At 45.9% G+C, this 18,910-nt stretch overlaps 1 protein-coding gene across 13 annotated transcripts in view; it reads left to right on the top strand.

Moving 5' to 3' along the window:
- zc3h13 (zinc finger CCCH-type containing 13) overlaps positions 1-18,910 on the top strand; it is a 165,901-nt gene that overhangs the window by 121,430 nt on the left and 25,561 nt on the right. For all 13 annotated transcript variants that reach the window (XM_072514301.1, XM_072514305.1, XM_072514309.1 and 10 more), the window contains 2 exons: positions 6,037-7,041; positions 9,246-9,707. In XM_072514301.1, the coding sequence (XP_072370402.1) occupies positions 6,037-7,041; positions 9,246-9,707 (1,467 nt within the window). The remainder of the gene's footprint in view (positions 1-6,036; positions 7,042-9,245; positions 9,708-18,910) is intronic.

The following is an 18,910-nucleotide window of genomic DNA, read 5'->3' on the forward strand; positions in this document are numbered from 1 at the left end:
TTTCTTTGCCCATCTAAGGACCATTTCTCTATCCTTAAAACGGAGGAATCTCACCACTATGGCTCTGGGAATTTCTCCTGCTCTCGGTCCTCGCGCCATCACTCGGTATGCTCCCTCCACCTCCAACGGACACGCCGGGGCCTCCGCTCCCATTAACGAGTGCAGCATCGCGCTCACATATGCCCCGACGTCCGCTCCCTCCGCACCTTCAGGAAGACCAAGAATCCTCAGGTTGTTCCTCCTTGCGTTGTTCTCCAGTGCCTCCAACCTTTCCACACATCGTTTCTGATGTGCCTCATGCGTCTCCGTCTTCACCACCAGGCCCTGTATGTCGTCCTCATTCTCGGCTGCCTTTGCCTTCACGACCCGAAGCTCCCGCTCCTGGGTCTTTTGTTCCTCCTTTAGCCCTTTGATCGCCTGTAGTATCGGGGCCAACAGCTCTTTCTTCATTTCCTTTTTGAGCTCTTCCACACAGCATTTCAAGAACTCTTGTTGTTCAGGGCCCCATGTTAAACTGCCACCTTCCGACGCCATCTTGGTTTTTGCTTGCCTTCCTTGCCGCTGTTCTAAAGGATCCACTGCAATCCGGCCACTTTCTCCTTTTTTCAGGGGGGATTCCCTTCTGGTTTACCACACAGTGTTTTTAGCCGTCAAAATTGCCGTTGGGGCTCCTATCAAGAGCCCAAAAGTCCGTTTCACCGGGAGCTGCCGAAACGTGCGACTTAGCTGGTCATCGCCGCACCCGGAAGTCACTCAAGCCCCCTTTTAATAAACGATAATACACTATAAGCCTTCTTCACGGCTCACGGCTCTATCCACTTGAGTGGCAACCTTCAGAGATCTGTGGACATGAACCCCAAGATCTCTCTGTTCCTCCACATTCCTCAGAACCCTGCCGTTGATCCTGTAATCTGCATTCAAACTTTTTCTACCAAAATGAATCACCTCGCACTTAGCAGGGTTAAACTCCATCTGCCATTTTTCAGCCCAATGTTTCTTTGCAGCCTACAACAGCCCTCCACCTCATCCACTACTCCACCAATCCTGGTGTCATCAGCAAATTTACTGACCCACCCTTCAGCCCTCTCCTCCAAGTCATTGATAAAAATCACAAATAGCAGAGGACCCAGCACTGATCCCTGTGGTACACCGCTGGTAACTGGTCTCCATTCTGAAAATTTTCCATCCACCACCACCCTCTGTCTTCTATGTGATAGCCAGTCACTTATCCAATTGGCCAAATTTCCCTCTATCCCACACCTCCTTACTTTCTTCATGAGCCGACCATGGGGAACCTTATCAAATGCCTTACTAAAATCCATGTATACAACATCAACTGCTCTACCTTCATCTACACACTTAGTTACCTCCTCAAAGAATTCAATCAAATTTGTGAGGCACGACCTATCCTTCACGAATCCGTGTTGACTATCCCGCATTAAGCTGAATCTTTCCAAATGGTCATACATCCATCCTTCAGGACCTTTTCCATTATCTTCCCGACCGCCGAAGTAAGACTAACTGGCCTATAATTACCAGGGTCATTCCTATTCCCTTTCTTGAACAGAGGAACAACATTCACCACTCTCCAGTCCTCTGGCACTATCCCCGTGGACAGCGAGGACCCAAAGATCAAAGCCAAAGGCTCTGAAATCTCATCCCTTGCCTCCCAAAGAATCCATGGGTATATCCCATCTGGCCCAGGGGACTTGTCGACCCTCTGGTTTTTCGAAATTGCTAATACATCCTTCCTCAGAACATCTACTTCCTCCAGCCTACCTGCCTGAATCACACTCTCATCCTCAAAAACATGGCCCCTCTCCTTTGTGAACACTGAAGAAAAATATTCATTCAACGCCTCCTATTTCTTCTGACTCCATGCACAAGTTCCCACTACTGTCCTTGACCGGCCCTACCCTCACCCTGGTCATTCTTTTATTTCTCACATAAGAGTAAAAAGCCTTGGGGTTTTCCTTGATCCGACCCGCCAAGGACTTCTCATGCCCCCTGCTAGCTCTCCTTAGCCCTTTTTTCAGCTCATTCCATGCTACCTTGTAACCCTCAAGCGACCCTACTGAACCTTGTTTTCTCATCCTTACATACTCTTCCTTTTTCCTCTTGACAAGACATTCAACCTCTTTTGTGAACCATGGTTCCCTCCATTTCCTCCCTGCCTGACAGGGACATGCCTATCAAGGACATGCAGTATTTGTTCCTTGAACAAGCTCCACTTTTCATTTGTGCCTTTCCCTGACAGTTTCTGTTCCCATCTTATTCTCCCTAATTTTTACCTAATCGCATCATAATTACCACCCCCCCCAAATATAAACCTTGCCCTGCCGTATGGCCCTATCGCTCTCCATTGCAATAGTGAAAGACACCGAATTGTGGTCACTATCTCCAAAGTGCTCTCCCACAAATAAATCTAACACTTGGCCCGGTTCATTACCCAGTACCAAATCCAATTTGGCCCCCCCCTCTTGTCGGCCTATCCACATATTCTCTCTGCTGACCTGACCAACAGATGGAGGACTTCATTCTCGAGTCTTCATTGGTATGGAAAGCTGTTGCCGTGGAGAACCGAGGATACAATAAGCATTGCCAGGGGTAAAAATGTTAAACTACCATTTGGCAGGTGGCTGTAAAATTGATTGGCCATATGGCAGTGTAGCTGAATTTATCCGATGCTCGTATCTGGGTGACAGCTGGGGAAATTGACTTAAAAATGGTTTGGATGCTTTAGTCATATGGGAGGTTTTTCAGAATGAACAACTTATGATAATTTAATAAATTAAATAATTTATTTCAAGGCTAAAATTGCACTATTTATGTGTGAGCTAATTGATCACTCATGGTATTGTTTACGGAGATGAAACTCTGGTTTTCAAATCTCAACTTTGGTTGACATTTGCTATCAAAATAGATTGAAGAGTTCCCCTATTGTGAAAATTCCTATTCAAATGCCTAGTTGCATAATCCAGAGTAATTTTTTTAAAAATGCCTCAGAACCATCCCCGAGAAACAGAGAACAATTTGGACAGTCAGTACACACTTTGTCACACATTCCACCATCGAGTTTCACAATCAATGATCTTCTCACAACAACAAAATTTCGCCCTAATACTTAAGTCCGACCTGATCGATGGTGTTGAAAGCTTTCAAATCAATAAATGTCTGTATAAAAGTCTTGATTTTTCACCTGCTGTCTGTAAATTGTCAGACACTTCGACCAATTTATTCTTGTGTGTCTTTAATGCGTCCTGTAGGGCCACCATTTCTCTCCAAATTGTATAGAATTACATTAATTAGCAGCACAGAAATAAGTCATTTGACCCAATGCCTGTATTTATGTTCCACATAACCCTCCTTCCACCCTTCATCGAAGCTTATCTGCTTGTACTTATATTTCTTTCTCCCTCATGTGCTTATCTAACTTTCCCCTAAAGGCATGTAAGCCAATCTGAACAATTCTACAAGTTCACCTTTCTAGCCATTCTTTGAATGAGGAAGTTTCTCCTGAATTCTTTATTAGATTTATCAGTAATTGGGTAGTAAGTAAGAGGCACTGGGAAACCTGGTTAGGAAATTGTAAGACCATAAGACATAGGAGTGGAAGTAAGGCCATTCGGCCCATCGAGTCCACTCCGCCATTCAATCATGGCTGATTTCAACTCCATTTACCCGCTCTCTCTCCATAGCCCTTAATTCCTCGAGAAATCAAGAATTTATCAACTTCTGTCTTAAAGACACTCAACGTCCCGGCCTCCACCGCCCCCTGTGGCAATGAATTCCACAGACCCACCACTCTGGCTGAAGAAATTTCTCCTCATCTCTGTTCTAAAGTGACTCCCTTTTATTCTAAGGCTGTGCCCCCGGGTCCTAGTCTCCCCTGCTAATGGAAACAACTTCCCTACATCCACCCTATCTAAGCCATTCATTATCTTGTAAGTTTCTATTAGATCTCCCCTCAACCTCCTAAACTCCAATGAATATAATCCCAGGATCCTCAGACGTTCATCGTATGTTAGGCCTACCATTCCTGGGATCATCCGTGTGAATCTCCGCTGGACCTGCTCCAGTGCCAGTATGTCCTTCCTGAGGTGTGGGGCCCAAAATTGTTCACAGTATTCTAAATGGGGCCTAACTAATGCTTTATAAAGCTTCAGAAGTACATCCCTGCTTTTATATTCCAAGCCTCTTGAGATGAATGACAACATTGCATTTGCTTTCTTAATTACGGACTCAACCTGCAAGTTTACCTTTAGAGAATCCTGGACTAGGACTTCCAAGTCCCTTTGCACTTCGGCATTATGAATTTTGTCACCGTTTAGAAAATACTCCATGCCTCTATTCTTTTTTCCAAAGTGCAAGACCTCGCACTTGCCCATGTTGAATTTCATCAGCCATTTCTTGGACCACTCTCCTAAACTGTCTAAATCTTTCTGCAGCCTCCCCACCTCCTCCATACTACCTGCCCCTCCACCTATCTTTGTATCATCGGCAAACCTAGCCAGAATGCCCCAGTCCTGTCATCTAGATCATTAATATATAAAGAGAACAGCTGTGGCCCCAACACTGAACCCTGCGGGACACCAATCGTCACCGGTTGCCATTCCGAAAAAGAACCTTTTATCCCAACTCTCTGCCTTCTGCCTGACAGCCAATCGTCAATCCATGTTAGTACCTTGCCTCGAATACCATGGGCCCTTATTTTACTCGGCAGTCTCCCGTGAGGCACCTTATCAAAGGCCTTTTGGAAGTCAAGATAGATAACATCCATTGGCTCTCCTTGGTCTAACCTATTTGTTATCTCTTCAAAGAACTCTAACAGGTTTGTCAGGCACGACCTCCCCTTACTAAATCCATGCTGACTTGTCCTAATCTGACCCTGCACTTCCAAGAATTTAGAAATCTCATCCTTAACAATGGATTCTAGAATCTTGCCAACAACCGAGGTTAGGCTAATTGGCCTATAATTTTCCATCTTTTTCCTTGTTCCCTTCTTGAACAGGGGGGTTACAACAGCGATTTTCCAATTCTCTGGGACTTTCCCGGACTCCAGTGACTTTTGAAAGATCATAACTAACGCCTCCACTATTTCTTCAGCTATCTCCTTTAGAACTCTAGGATGTAGTCCATCTGGGCCCGGAGATTTATCAATTTTTAGACCTCTTAGTTTCTCTAGCACTTTCTCCTTTGTGATGGCTACCATATTCAACTCTGCCCCCTGACTCTCCGGAATTGGTGGGATATTACTCATGTCTTCTACTGTGAAGACTGACGCAAAGTACTTATTTAGTTCCTCAGCTATTTCCTTGTCTCCCATCACAAAATTACCAGCGTCATTTTGGAGCGGCCCAATGTCAACTTTTGCCTCCCGTTTGTTTTTAATGTATTTAAAGAAACTTTTACTATCATTCCTAATGTTACTGGCTAGCCTACCTTCATATTTGATCCTCTCTTTCCTTATTTCTCTCTTTGTTATCCTCTGTTTGTTTTTGTAGCCTCCCCAATCTTCTGACTTCCCACTACTCTTTGCCACATTATAGGCTTTCTCTTTTGCTTTGATGCATTCCCTAACTTCCTTTGTCCTGTGTCCTCAATTACTCCCAGATCCGTAGTACCAGATTGTTAGCCTTCTTAAATTAAAGAGGCCGTTAGCCTTGGTTTTGCATTGCGTGCTCCCTGTGCACGTCCGTACGTTGGCTATGTCCAACTATGAAATCAATTGTTAAATCTTTTGAAAAGCTTCCTGAATTCAACTGGCAGTGCTTTGGGGTGCACACAAATATATTAAAATGATCTTTTAAGTTAAAACAATAAATTGGATCTTGGTTTCTATTGAAGTATTTCCACATGATACTTTTGGACCCTCAAGGCAAGAAGCATGGTGATAAAAAGATAAACAAAATTATAATTTATACCTAAGATTCTGTGGGAGCAATGTCCAAATGCAGCAGAAGTGACTGGTACAGGTGTGGAATTAATTTGTTTAATGTCCCATTAGTTTCTGAATGAAATGCAATTTTTTTTCAGGTGAAAAGCATCGGTTGTTGAGTCAGGTTGTACGCCCACAAGATTCTCGTGCTCTCAGCCCATCACGTGTTACTGAAGACAGAACCAGCAGCTGGAAAGAGGATGACAGAAAGTCAGACAAAAAGGAAAGCACAAGGAGGCGTGAAGACCATATGCTGAGAGAAAGAGTTGCTTCAGGGGACAAGCAAAGGGAGCATATTGCAGATCCTGTTGAGAGCTCACGAGGCAGAGAGTCAGACAGCACCACTCACCATGTCGCTGAGGATAGGGAGGTACCTCTAGGACTACAAGAGTATGGTAAGAAAAAGACTAAAGGGCAACGAAAATCTCAGAAGAGAAACAAAAGGGATGAAGACTATGTATCTGAAAAGTACATTCCGGAGCCTGTAGTGGAGGAAACGCTAGTTTTGTCACCCAGGAAGCCTCAGAAGAAAAAAAACGCTGAAAAAAAGCGAAAACGCTCGAAGGGTGATTCAGAGCCTTCTGATGAGGAAGTGGCCCCACAAGCCAAAAAATGGAAGGGGCCCCGGACTCCACCTGTAACACTAAAGGAAGAATCTGTAGAAGAGGTGGCTGAAAAGAGTGTTGAAGGAAACGCACAGGGCGGAGGTGATGTTGTTTTCAGTGACTGGTCAGATGGGGATGTGCCGGATCGTGAAGAAAGTATAATTTCTGACAAGAGTGTTGATGAAACTCGAAAGAAAGGTCACAGAAGTAAGGTGGAGAAAATAGAACTTCCGACCGTGGCTGACGATCGACCACGTAAAACTGAAGAACACAAACGAAGCAGCAGCCTTGGCAGTAATCGAAGTAGGACTTCAAGTCGTTTGCGATCACCGTCCAATGAATCTACCCATCGCAGTGGAGATGACCAGAGTGGTGGGCGAAGATTGCAGCAAGGAACATCGAAAGATGGTCAGAAATATCGAAGTATCGAGTCTGGTGAGCGGAAATCCCGAATAGATCAGCTCAGACGTGGGGAACCCAGCCGCAGCACCTCCTCAGGTAATAAGATTTTGACCTTCCTTTTACGTAGAAGCACGTGTGTTGAAATATACAAAATTGACTGGTATCTTTAACATTGAAAAATCGCAACAGAGTGTAAAGAACTTTGGTGTAAAGAAATATGCAGAATGCTGTGGATAGATTTATCATTAGTGAAGCAGTGATCTATTATATCTAGGATCCTGAATAAATCTATACAATGAATGATTGCACTTGAGAATATTGGAAAGGTTTATTCCATTATTACAACATAAATGTCAGTGTTTATTTAAAGCTTTAATAATACTATTGAACAGGACTTCCAGTGGTCGTACTTATGGTGGCTCCCGCTCAAGGTGGATTTTTTATTGGTCCTTCCCCGTCCGTATGGGGGTTTTGTTTACAAAAGGGAAGGTAATACTCCTCTGGTGAGAAGTGTCATGAGAATCATAGAATTTACAGTGCAGAAGGAGGCCATTCGGCCCATCGATTGAGCTGGGTGGGGGGGAGATGAGAACATGGGAAAGAGTGAGGTGTTCTCGATCAATGCCAGAGGGCAGGAAAGGAGATTTGGGGAGTTGCCATTTTGGGTGGTGGGGACGAGCTTCAGGTACCTAGGTATTCAAGTGGCTTGGAGCTGGGCCCAGCTGAATAGATTGAACTTGGCTTGATTGGTAGAGGGGATGAGGATGGATTTGGAATGTTTTGCCGCTGTCGCTGGCTGGGCGGGTGCAGACAGTGAAAATGATAGTGCTGTCTAGGATTCTGTTTGTGTTTCAGAACCTCCCTATCTTTGTCCCCAAGTCTTTTTTCAGGAAAGTCACTTGTCTGATCTCCGGGTTTGTGTGGGTGGGGAAGGCCTTGAGTGCTTTTTTGGCCGGGGGGGTGGGGGTTGGAGTTACCGAATTTGATTAATTATTATTGGGCGGCAAATATTGCAATGGTAAGGAAATGGGCTGTGGAGGAGAGGTTGGTCTCGGGAGGATTGAGGCGGCATCATTTCTATTCAGCCTCACTGCTTCACGACCCCCCCAACCCCACAACAGTATAAATCTGACCCTATTTTCAGTTCTCTCCAGCTTTGACAAAGAGTCATCCAGATTCAAAACGGTAGCTTCCTTCTCTCTCCATAGATGCTGTCAGACCTGCTGAGCTTGTCCAGTGTTTTCTGATTTTGTTTCAGATTTTAGCATGCCCAGTAATTTGCTTTTAACTTATTATGCATAATGTCTAGAAAACACAGCAGCCCATTTGCGGCCAGCAGCTCCAAGACCATGGTGATAATGATCAGATAATCTGTTTCAGCGATGCTGGTTGAGGGATACATTTTGGGCAGGAGGCAAGAACTCTTCAAAATAATATCATGGGATCGTTTGCATCCTCCTGAGAGTGCAGACAGGGCCTTGGTTTACCCCTCTCCATCCAAAATACATTTCTTATTGTGCCAGTGTGAAACTTTCCGATTTCCTACACCTGCCTCCTAGTTTTTTGCTAATTTAGTGCCGGTTATGCTGAATTCGGGTTGATCATGTGGAAAATAGAAAAATGAATATGATACAGCAGGGTGCATAGTTCTGGAATTAAGGATGTGACACTGTCCATGGAGAGTTTAACTGTTAATCATGCCCATGCTTTTCCGGATGTTAGAACACCTGCTGTAGATATTGCTTTCCAACACTGAAGGGGTGATCCCAAAATTAACATGCCGACGATTGGAACATTGTTAACTAATCTAGAAAGTTAACTTGCCAATTTTTCTTTGGTGTTCAGAGATGCCAAAGGATGGTATGCCATCAGTGAGAAGATAAGGTTTGACAAATATTTATCCCTGCAACCTTTAGCATGATAATGCAGAAACCAGTAGCATGTTGTGATGCGCTAGTTAAATTAAAAGAGCTTTATATTACAACAAGAACATTCTGAAATTGAAAGCGAAAGTTTAAACTGTTGGTTGGAATGTAATTTGTTTTCTAAATTTATTTACTGATTCGACTGTTCAGTTTTTATTTAAGGGCCTGATTTGTCTGATGGATTTGCTGCTGAACATACTGTTGTGTAACTGTAGCTATTGCTTGAGGAAAGGCTACAGAATGTGTTGTCATGTAGCTGGTCAAAATAGCTTGTACTTTGTATTCTTGATAAATAATAAGTCTATTTCATGGAAAAATACTTTCCAAAGTTTATTTTCATTTGAGTGATTCATGTGATTTTAATGTATTTTATAGATCGCCAAGATTCAAGGAGTCACAGCTCTAGACGAAGTTCCCCTGAATCTGACCGACAAGGACGCTCCAGGGCTGGATCCTTTGAGAGTAGAGAAAAGCTGCAGGAGAGTGAACATGACCGAGATCGAGAACGGCGCGACAGAAGGGAATTGGAGCGAGATGGGGAACACCGGGACTGGGTTAAGACCAGGGACAGAAATAGAGACCGACGAAGAGAGGCCAACAAGGAGAGAGAGAAACCACCGGCAGAATCGCCTGATAAAGACAAAGAGCGAACTGTAGAAGCTGCTTCCATATTGGAACAGCCTCGAGTAGAACCAAGACCAGGAAGAGAAACTGAGAAGCAATTGGAGCAAGTTGAATCTGCAGCTGTAATAAGCTGTGAAAAAGATGTAAAGGAGATGGTGAAAGAGCCAGAGAATGAAGAGATACAAGCTGATGAGCCCATTGACAGCATTGAAGGTAGTGTTTAATTACAGGACAAAGAAAATTTGCTTAAAACTCTGAACTGAACCAAGCATTAATTGAAGATGCATATGTTTTTATAAACGTGAGAAAATCATTGGAGAATTATCTTGCCCCTCGTTCCGTCCACTTTCTAGTGGCTGGGTATAGAGTGCCATTGAAGGGTTTGGATAGAATAAACAGAGAGAAATTGGGCCACTGGCTGAAGGGTCAGTAACCAGAGGACACAGATTTACGGTAATTGGAATAGAGCTCGAGTTGTTTTTACATGGTGAGTTAGTAGGGTCTGAAATGCATTGCCCGAAATGATGGTGGATGCGAGTATATTAATAACTTTCAAAATGGAATTGATAAATATTTGAAAATGTGCGAGTGACAGGGCTATGGGTTATTGTGGAGAGTAGAAGGGCGTGGGGCTCAGCTGGCACCGTGACAATTGACTGAATGACGGTCTCCTCAACTGTAGGTTTCTACAAATGATGAAGGCTGGGGGACAGCTCATTCTGTGCAAATTTTAATAAGTTATAGGTGATATTAACAGAGATCTGAGAGGTGGCTTGCTATTTCTCTTGAAATAAACAAATCCCATCAACACTGCCAAAATGCTGCAGAGTTGCTTCAAAGCATAGCTGATACCTCAATATGATTTGCTCCATTGTTTACAAAATTAAATGGAAGGCATACAAATGTGAATATTTAAAAAGTTTTGTCACTGTACCTTAATAACTTGCATTTATGTGGCACCTTTAATGCAGAAAGTTCCCCCTGGCACGACATGCAGCATAGTCAGAGAAAATTAGAAACTAAGCTGAAAAGCGGTGTCTTTGAAGAAAGGCCTTAAAATTGGAGAAGTGCGGAGATTTGGCGAGTATTTCCAATCGGCTTAGATGGCTGAAAGTGCGGCTATTCAATGGGATGAATGGATTAGCAGATTTACAAGAGGACAGTAAGAAAAGTATTACATTGTCTGAGCTTTGCAAGACTGGCAAAGGTTATAAGAGTAGGGAAGGCAAGGTCTTGAAAGGATTCTCAATGTTTTCAGACTGTTTGGGACCTTCTTATTTCTGCCTCCATAACATTGCTTAACTTCAACCCTATCGCAGTTCATCTCAAACCCTCATTCATGCTTTTGTTACCTCCGAAGAACAAAGAAAATTACAGCACAAGAACAGGCCCTTCGGCCCTCCAACCCTGCACCAACCATGCTGCCTGTCTGAACTAAAAAACCCTAACCTCCCAGGGACCATATCCCTCTATTCCCATCCTATTCATGTATTTGTCAAGACGCCCCTTAAAAATCACTATCGTATCTGCTCCCACTAGCGCCCCCCCCCAGCGAGTTCCAGGTACCCGCCACCCTTTGTGAAAAAAAATTGCCTTGTAGATCTCCTTTAAACCTTGCCCCTCGCACCTTAAACCTATGCCCCCAATACCACCACCTTTTTGATCTCAACATGACCCAAACTATCTACACGCCCTTCCCCAGACTCATTCACCAAGTCCTTCTATTTGGTGAATACTGACACAAAGTACTCATTTAACACCTCGCCAATTTCCTCTGGCTCCACGCATAGATTCCCTCCCCTGTCCTTGAGTGGACCAACCCTCTCCCTGGCTACCCTCTTGCTCTTTATGTATGTATAAAAAGCCTTGGGATTTTCCTTAATCCTGCTGGCCAATGACTTTTTGTGACCCCTTTTAGCCCTCCTGGCTCCTTGCTTAAGTTTCTTTCTACTTTCCTTGTATTCCACAATTGCTTTGTGTGTTCCCAGCCTCCTAGCCTTAACAAATGCTTCCATTTTCTTTTTGACTAGGCTCACAATATCTCTCGTTATCCAAGGTTCCCAAAACTTCCCATACTTATCCTTCATCCTTACAGGAATGTGCCAGTCTTGAATTCCTATCAACTTACACTTGAAAGTGTCCTACACGCCAGATGTTGACTTGCCCTCAAACATCTGCCCCAATCTACATTCTTCAGTTCCTGCCTAATATTGTTGTAATTAGCCTTGCCCAATTTAGCACCTTCACCCGAGGACTGCACTTATTGAATCTTAGAATTTACAGTACAGAAGGAGGCCATTCGGCCCATCGAGTCTGCACCAGCCCTTACAAAGAGCACCCTACTGAAGCCCACGAATCTACCCTATCCCAGTAACCCCCACTTAACATTTTGTGGACACTAAGGGCAATTTAGATTGGCCAATCCACCTAACCTGCACATCTTTGGATTGTGGGAGGAAACCGGAGCACCTGGAGGAAACCCACGCAGACACGGAGAGAACGTGCAGACTAGGCACACACAGTGACCCAAGGCGGGAATCGAACCTGGGACCCTGGCGCTGTGAAGCAACTGTGCTAATCACTGTGCTGCCGTGCTGCCCACTTATCTGAGGCTCCTTCCCTAGTTGGACTATCTAATTACTGTTTCATAGAATCATAGAATTTACAGTGTAGAAGGAGGCCGTTCGGTCCATCGAGTCTGCACCGGTCTTTGGAAAGAGCACCCCATCCAAGCCCACACCCCCACCCCATCCCTGTAACCCAGTATCCCCACCTACGCCTTTCCAGAAGCCCTCCTGGATGTTCCTTATAAATTCTGCCCCATCCACGCCCCTAGCACTAAGTGAATCCCAGTGAATATTGGGGAAGTTAAAATCACCCACCACAACAAACCTGTTACTTTTACACCATGCCAAAATCTGCCTACATATCTGCGCCTCTATCTCCCACTGGCTGTTGGGAGGCCGATGGTAAACCCCCCAACATTGTAACTACACCCTTATTCCTGAGCTCTACCCATATTGCCTCGCAGTATGAGCCCTCCAAATGTCCTCCCTCAGTGCAGCTGTGATATTATCTTTAACAGTAGTGCAACTCCCCCACCCCTTTTACATCCCCCTCTATCTCACCTGAAACATCTGTATCCTGGAACGTTAAGCTGCCAATCCTGTCCTTCAAGTCTGTAATGGCAACAACATCACAGTACTAATCCAAGCTCTAGGTTCACCTGTCTTACCTGTTACACTTCTCACATTAAAACAAATGCACCCCAGTCTACCAGGCCCTCTTTGATCAGCAACCGTACCCTGCCTGCTGTTCCTCTCAGTCTTACTGGCCCTACTCTCTAGGTCCCCTTCAGTTAATTCTCCTTTGCTTTGGTTCCCACCCCTCTGCCAAATAGTTTAAATCCACCCGTGTGTCATTAGCAAACCTTCCGGCCAGATGAGGCTTTTCCAACGTACTCCAAACTGGTCTCCCAAAGGAAGCTGGAGGTCATCCAAGACTTTGCTGCCTATGTCCTTAATAACAATAATAATAATCTTTTTATTGTCACAAGTAGACTTACGTTGCTGGCTCTCATTCTAGCACCGTCTTGATTTTCACATTCTCATCCTTGGTTTCAAATGCCTCCAAGGCTTGGTCCCACACTATCTCTGTCATTTCTTCCATCCACAATCAAGATATCTGTAGTCATCTAGTTCTGGCCTCCACCATTGGTGGCAATGCATTTCGCTGCCTGGGTCCTAAGCACTTGCAATTCCTTCTGAAACCTCTTTCGTCCTGTAAGACCTGCTTCTTTGCCTTAATGACACCTGTGTGGCTCCATGTCTATTACCACTTTTATAATGCTGCTGTGAAACAGCTTGGATATTCTGTTATGTTAAAGGTGCTATATAAATATGAGTTGTTGTTGAAATAGTTTTTAATTTTAAAATATGCATGAGAATTTAAACTTGAGGCACTGGGGGATCAGAATCAAATGTAGGTCAGCGAGCAGATGGATGAACAGGATTGGATTGGATTTTGTTTATTGTCACATGTAGCAAGGTACAGTGTAAGGTATTTTTCTGCGAGCACCTCAACAGATCATTAAGTACATGAAAAGAAAAGGAAATAAAAGAAAATACATAATAGGGCAACACAAGGTCCACAATGTAACTACATAACACCGGCATCGGGTGAAGCACACGGGTGTAGTGTTAATGAGGTCAGTCCACAAAAAGGTCGTTTAGGAGTCTGGTAACAGCGGAGAACATAAGAACTAGGAACAGGAGTAGGCCATCTGGCCCCTCGAGCCTGCTCCGCCATTTAATGAGATCATGGCTGATCTTTGTGGACTCAGCTCCACACTCCGGCCCGTACACCATATCCACGAATCCCTTTATTCTTTAGAGAGGTATCTATCTTATTCTTAAAAACGTTTAAAGAAGGAGCCTCAACTGCTTCACTGGGCAAGGAATTCCAGAGATTCACAACCCTTTGGGTGAAGAAGTTCCTCCTACACTCCGTCCTAAATCTACTTCCCCTTATTTTGAGGCTATGCCCCCTAGTTCTGCTTTCCCCGACCAGTGGAAACAACCTGCCCGCATCTATCCTATCTATTCCCTTCATAATTTTATGTGTTTCAATAAGATCCCCCCGCAACCTTCTAAACTCCAATGAGTACAGTCCCAGTCTACTCAACCTCTCGTCATAATCTAATCCCCATAACTCTGGGATCAACCTAGTGAATCTCCTCTGCACTCCCTCCAGTGCCAATATGTCCTTTCTCCGGTATGGCTGAGAAAGGGAAGAAGCTGTTTTTGAGTCGGTTTGTGCGTGTTGTTAGAATTTTGTATCTCCTGCCCGATGGAAGAAGTTGGAAGAGTGAGTAAGCTGGGTGGGAGGGGTCTTTGATTATGCTTCCCGCTTCCCCAGGCAGCGGGAGGTGCAGATGGAGTCAATGGATGTGAGGCAGGTTCGTGTGATGGTCTGACCAGTGTTCATGACTCTGAAGTTTCTTACAGTCTTGGGCTGAGCAGTTTCCATACCAGGCTGTGATACAGCCAGATAGGATGCTTTCTATGGTGCATCTGTAAAAGTTGGTAGAGCTAATGTGGACATGCCGAATTTCCTTAGTTTCCTGAGGAAGTAACGGTGCTGTTGTGCTTTCTTGGTGGTAGCGTCGACATGGGTGGACCAGAACAGATTTTTGGAAATGTGTAGCCCTAGGAATTTGAAACTGCTAACCATCTCCACCTTGCCCCATGTATGCTGGCAGGGGTGTGGACAGTACTTTGCTTTCTGAAGTCAATAACCAGCTCTTTACTTTTGCTGGCATTGAGGGAGAGATTGTTGTCGCTGTACCACTCCACTAGGTTCTCAATCTCCCTCCTGTATTCTGACTCGTCGTTATTCGCGTATCGTCAGCAAACTTGCAGATGGAGTTGGAACCAAATTTTGCCACGCAGTCATGTGTGTACAGGAAGTATAGTAGGGGGCTAAGTACGCAGCCTTGTGGGGCCTCGGTATTGAGGACTATTGTGGAGGAGGTGTTGTTTATTCTTGCTGATTGTGGTCTGTGGGTTAGAAAGTCGAGAATCCAGTTGCAGAGTGAAGAGCCAAGTCCTAGGTTTTGGAGCTTTGATATGAGCTTGGCTGGAATTATGGTGTTGGTGGTGGAGCTGTAGTCAGTAAATAGGAGTCTGAGGTAGGAATCCTTGTTGTCGAGATGCTCTAGGGACTATATGCAGGATGGCATAGGGACAGCCTAGTTTTAGATGCGTTGAAGTATATGGGGAGTGGAGGACGTAAGACCAGACAGGGAAGCAGTAACGTCGTTGAATCTGGGTGAGGACTATGGTTTGGAAGTTTCAGCAACAGATGAGCTAAGTGGGGTGGAGGCAGGCAATGTCCTCGAGTTGGCGGTCAAACTTCAAATAGGACATTGAGGTTGTAAATGTTTTGATTTGGCCAGCACGATGGCGCAGTGGTTAGCACTACGGCCTGAGAGTGCCGAGGTCCCAGGTTCGATCCCGGCTCTGGGTCATTGTCCGCGTGGACTTTGCACAATCTCCCGTGTTTGCATGGGTTTCGCCCCCACAACCCAAAGATGTGCAGGGTAGGTGGATTGGCCACGCTAAATTGCCCTTTAATTGGAAAAAATGAATTGGGTACTCTAAATTTATTTAACAAAAATATTTTTTTTAAAGTAAATGTTTTGATTCCACCCAAAACAGAGGATGGGAATGGAATTGGTAGCAAGGATATAGAGTTACATCAGGGGCAAAAGACGGCGCCTTCAATTTTTCCAGCATTTAACTTGAGATAATTGTGGCTCATCTAGAATTATATGTCAGGCAGGAACCTAACATCTTAGAGGCAGTGGCGAGGGTGTGGAGAGGTTGAACTGGCTGTCACCATTGTCTCTATATTGCCAGATTGTGTTGCCAAGGGGCAGCATTTAGATGAGAAGGAGAAGGTGGTCAAGAATAGATCAGTGGGACTTCCGGTGTGGGCCATGGAGTGAGTGGTCACATACAGGAAAGCTCCTGCTCAAAGTCACAGAAAAGAGCTTTTTTAACCAATACTGGGTGGAATTTTGATGAAAAGACGTAGGTTAATGTTGGAGGAGTAATTTCCCCTGGAAGTGGTTTGTCTGCTGGCTACCAGACCCGGCAGAAAACAGTGAGAGATTTGGCCAAAAAGTTGTAAACGAGCTTGTGCTGCAGCAAAAGCAAAAGCCACTTTAAGCATGCAGGCGGGGGATGGGCTGATGCAACTGGAAAGCTTGAACTTGACTTGATGGCCTTTACTAAAGCTGAATTCCAGCAGCAGAGGGGACAGATGCGGGAAGATCTCGCAAAGGCCATTGAAGAAGTGGTGGCACCCCGAAGAGTTCTTTGGAATGGGTGGAGAAGTGCTTGGAGGTGTAGGGATCTCAGACTCGGGAGATTGAAGGAGAGATCTCGGACCAAGAATAGATCAGTGGGAAGTCCAAAGAGGAGGGGAACATTAGCCACTGCTGGAGCAGCCCTGGCAACATTTGAAGAGGTCAGAATGGATCAACAGGAAAGAAGTTCCACTAAGCCCGTCATCGTAGGTGGGGCATTTTATGGGAGTATAATGGTCATGTATGTCAAAGGTTTCTGAGGAGTTGAGAAGGACCAGGAATGCTACAGTTTTTTTTTACTTTAATCAACAGTTTACTAGCCATTTTGTTCACTCTTCCATTTTCTAGAGCTTTTGGTTTGGATTTCTTCATCAATAATCAATTTGTATGTTTTGTTGATATTGTGTTCCCGAAGAGACTACAAATATGAATTGAATCTGACATAGTTTATAGAGATACATGCAAAGGTCAGGGTGGACAGTGGCTGGTTGTGCCTAGCCTTTCGGAGCTTTTCCTCACTCGCCTTGAGGTCTATTAAGCTTGTTTAATGTTCTTGTACCTGAAGCAAATTGAGAGAAACAGTACTCCCACTTCTCCTTTGTGGATATATGTGTGTTCTGTTCATGAGCAGAGAGGTGTAGGGTTCCAAGAAAATAGGCCTGTAGCGTTTCCTGTCTCAGGCAGAGGCCAGGCATTGTTTTGACTGGCTTGGATCCAACAGTGTTTTACCCTCCATACCCCCCTCCCCCTGTACATGAATAATAAATTAACATTGACACCCCGACTTAACACAACAGGTATATACACCCCCTCAGACCCTCCAGTGTAAAGAACAAAAATAAAAATAAAGTAAAGTAACCCCCCCCCCTGAGTTGCTGCTGCCATTGACCAATGTCTACCGTTCTGTCAGGAAGTCTAAGAATGGTTGCCACCGCCTAAAGAACCCTTGTGCCTACCCTCTCAATGCGAATTTCACCTTCTCCAACTGAATTCCACGCTTGGGGGCCTCGCATCCTTCCACTGAAGAAGAATCCTTGCCGGGCTACCAGGGACGCAAAGGCCAGAATACCGGCCTCTTTCGCCTCCTGCACTCCCGTCTCCTCTGCGACCCCAGATATTGCGAGCCCCCAGCCCGGTTTGACCCTGGATCCTACCACCCTCGACACCGTCCTTCCTACGCCCTTCCAAAATTCCTCCAGCACTGGGCATGCCCAGAACATATGGGTGTGATTTTCTGGGCTTTCTGATCACCTAACACACCTGTCCTCACCCCCAAAAAAAACGGCTCATCCTTGTCCCGGTCATGTGTGCCCTGTGCAGCACTTTAAACTGTATGAGGCTAAGCCTCGCGCACGATGAGGAAGCGTTCACCCTCCCTAGGGCATCTGCCCACGTCCCTTCCTCAATCTCCTCTCCCAACCCCTCCTCCCACTTACCTCCCACTTACCTTTCACCTCCACCACCGAGGCCTCCTCCTCCTCCTGCATCACCTGGTAAGTTTCCGAGATCATCCCCACTCCCACCCACCCCCCCGAGAGCACCCTGTCCTGTACTGTGTGTGGCAGCAGCCGCGGGAATTCCACCACCTGCCGCCTGGCAAATGCCCTTACCTGTAAGTACCTGAAGGTGTTCACCGGGGGGAGCCCGTACATCTCCTCCAGCTCACCCAGGCTCGCAAACTTCCCGTCCACAAACAGGTCCCCCAAACTTCGTATCCCTGCCCTGTGCCACCCCGAAAACCCTCCATCTGTTCTCCCTGGGACGAACCGGTGGTTCCCCCGTATTGGGGTCCACACCGAGGCCCCAGCTTCCCCCCTGTGCCGCCTCCACTGCCCCCAGACTTTGAGGGCAGCCGCCATCACCGGGCTCGTGGTATACCTCCTTGGAGGGAACGGCAGTGGCGCCGTTGCCAGCGCCCCCAGACTCGTACCCACACAAGACGCCGTCTCCAACCTCTTCCATGCACCCCCCTCCCCCTCCATCACCCACTTGCGCACCATCGTTGCATTGGCGGCCCAGTAGTACCCACAGAGGTTGGGCAGCGCCAGCCCCCCCCCCCCACTATCTCTACTCCGCTCTAGGAACACTCTTCTCACCCTCGGAGTCCATTGCGCCCAGACAAACCCCATTATACTCCTGTTGACCCGCCTAAAAAAGGCCTTCGGGATAAACCTGGGGAGGCACTGGAACAGGAACAGAAACGTTGGGAGCACCGTCATTTTGACTTGACTTAACCCTACCCGCCAAGGACAGCGGCAACGCGTCCCACCTCTTGAACTCCTCCTCCATTTGCTCCACCAGCCTTGTGAAATTAAGCCTATGCAGGGCCCCCCAGCTCCTGGCCACCCGGAACCCCAAATACCCAAAGCTCCTCCCCGCCCCCTTCAATGGGAGCTTGCCGATCCCCCCCTCCCGGTTCCCTGGGTGAACCACAAACAGCTCGCTCTTCCCCATGTTGAGCCTGCACCCCGAGAAATTCCCGAACTCCCCAAGGATCCTCACCACTCCCGGCATTCTCTCCACCGGGTCCGCCACACACAGCAAG

Source organism: Scyliorhinus torazame, chromosome 8 (assembly GCF_047496885.1).
Source record: "Scyliorhinus torazame isolate Kashiwa2021f chromosome 8, sScyTor2.1, whole genome shotgun sequence".
Lineage (NCBI taxonomy): Eukaryota > Metazoa > Chordata > Chondrichthyes > Carcharhiniformes > Scyliorhinidae > Scyliorhinus > Scyliorhinus torazame.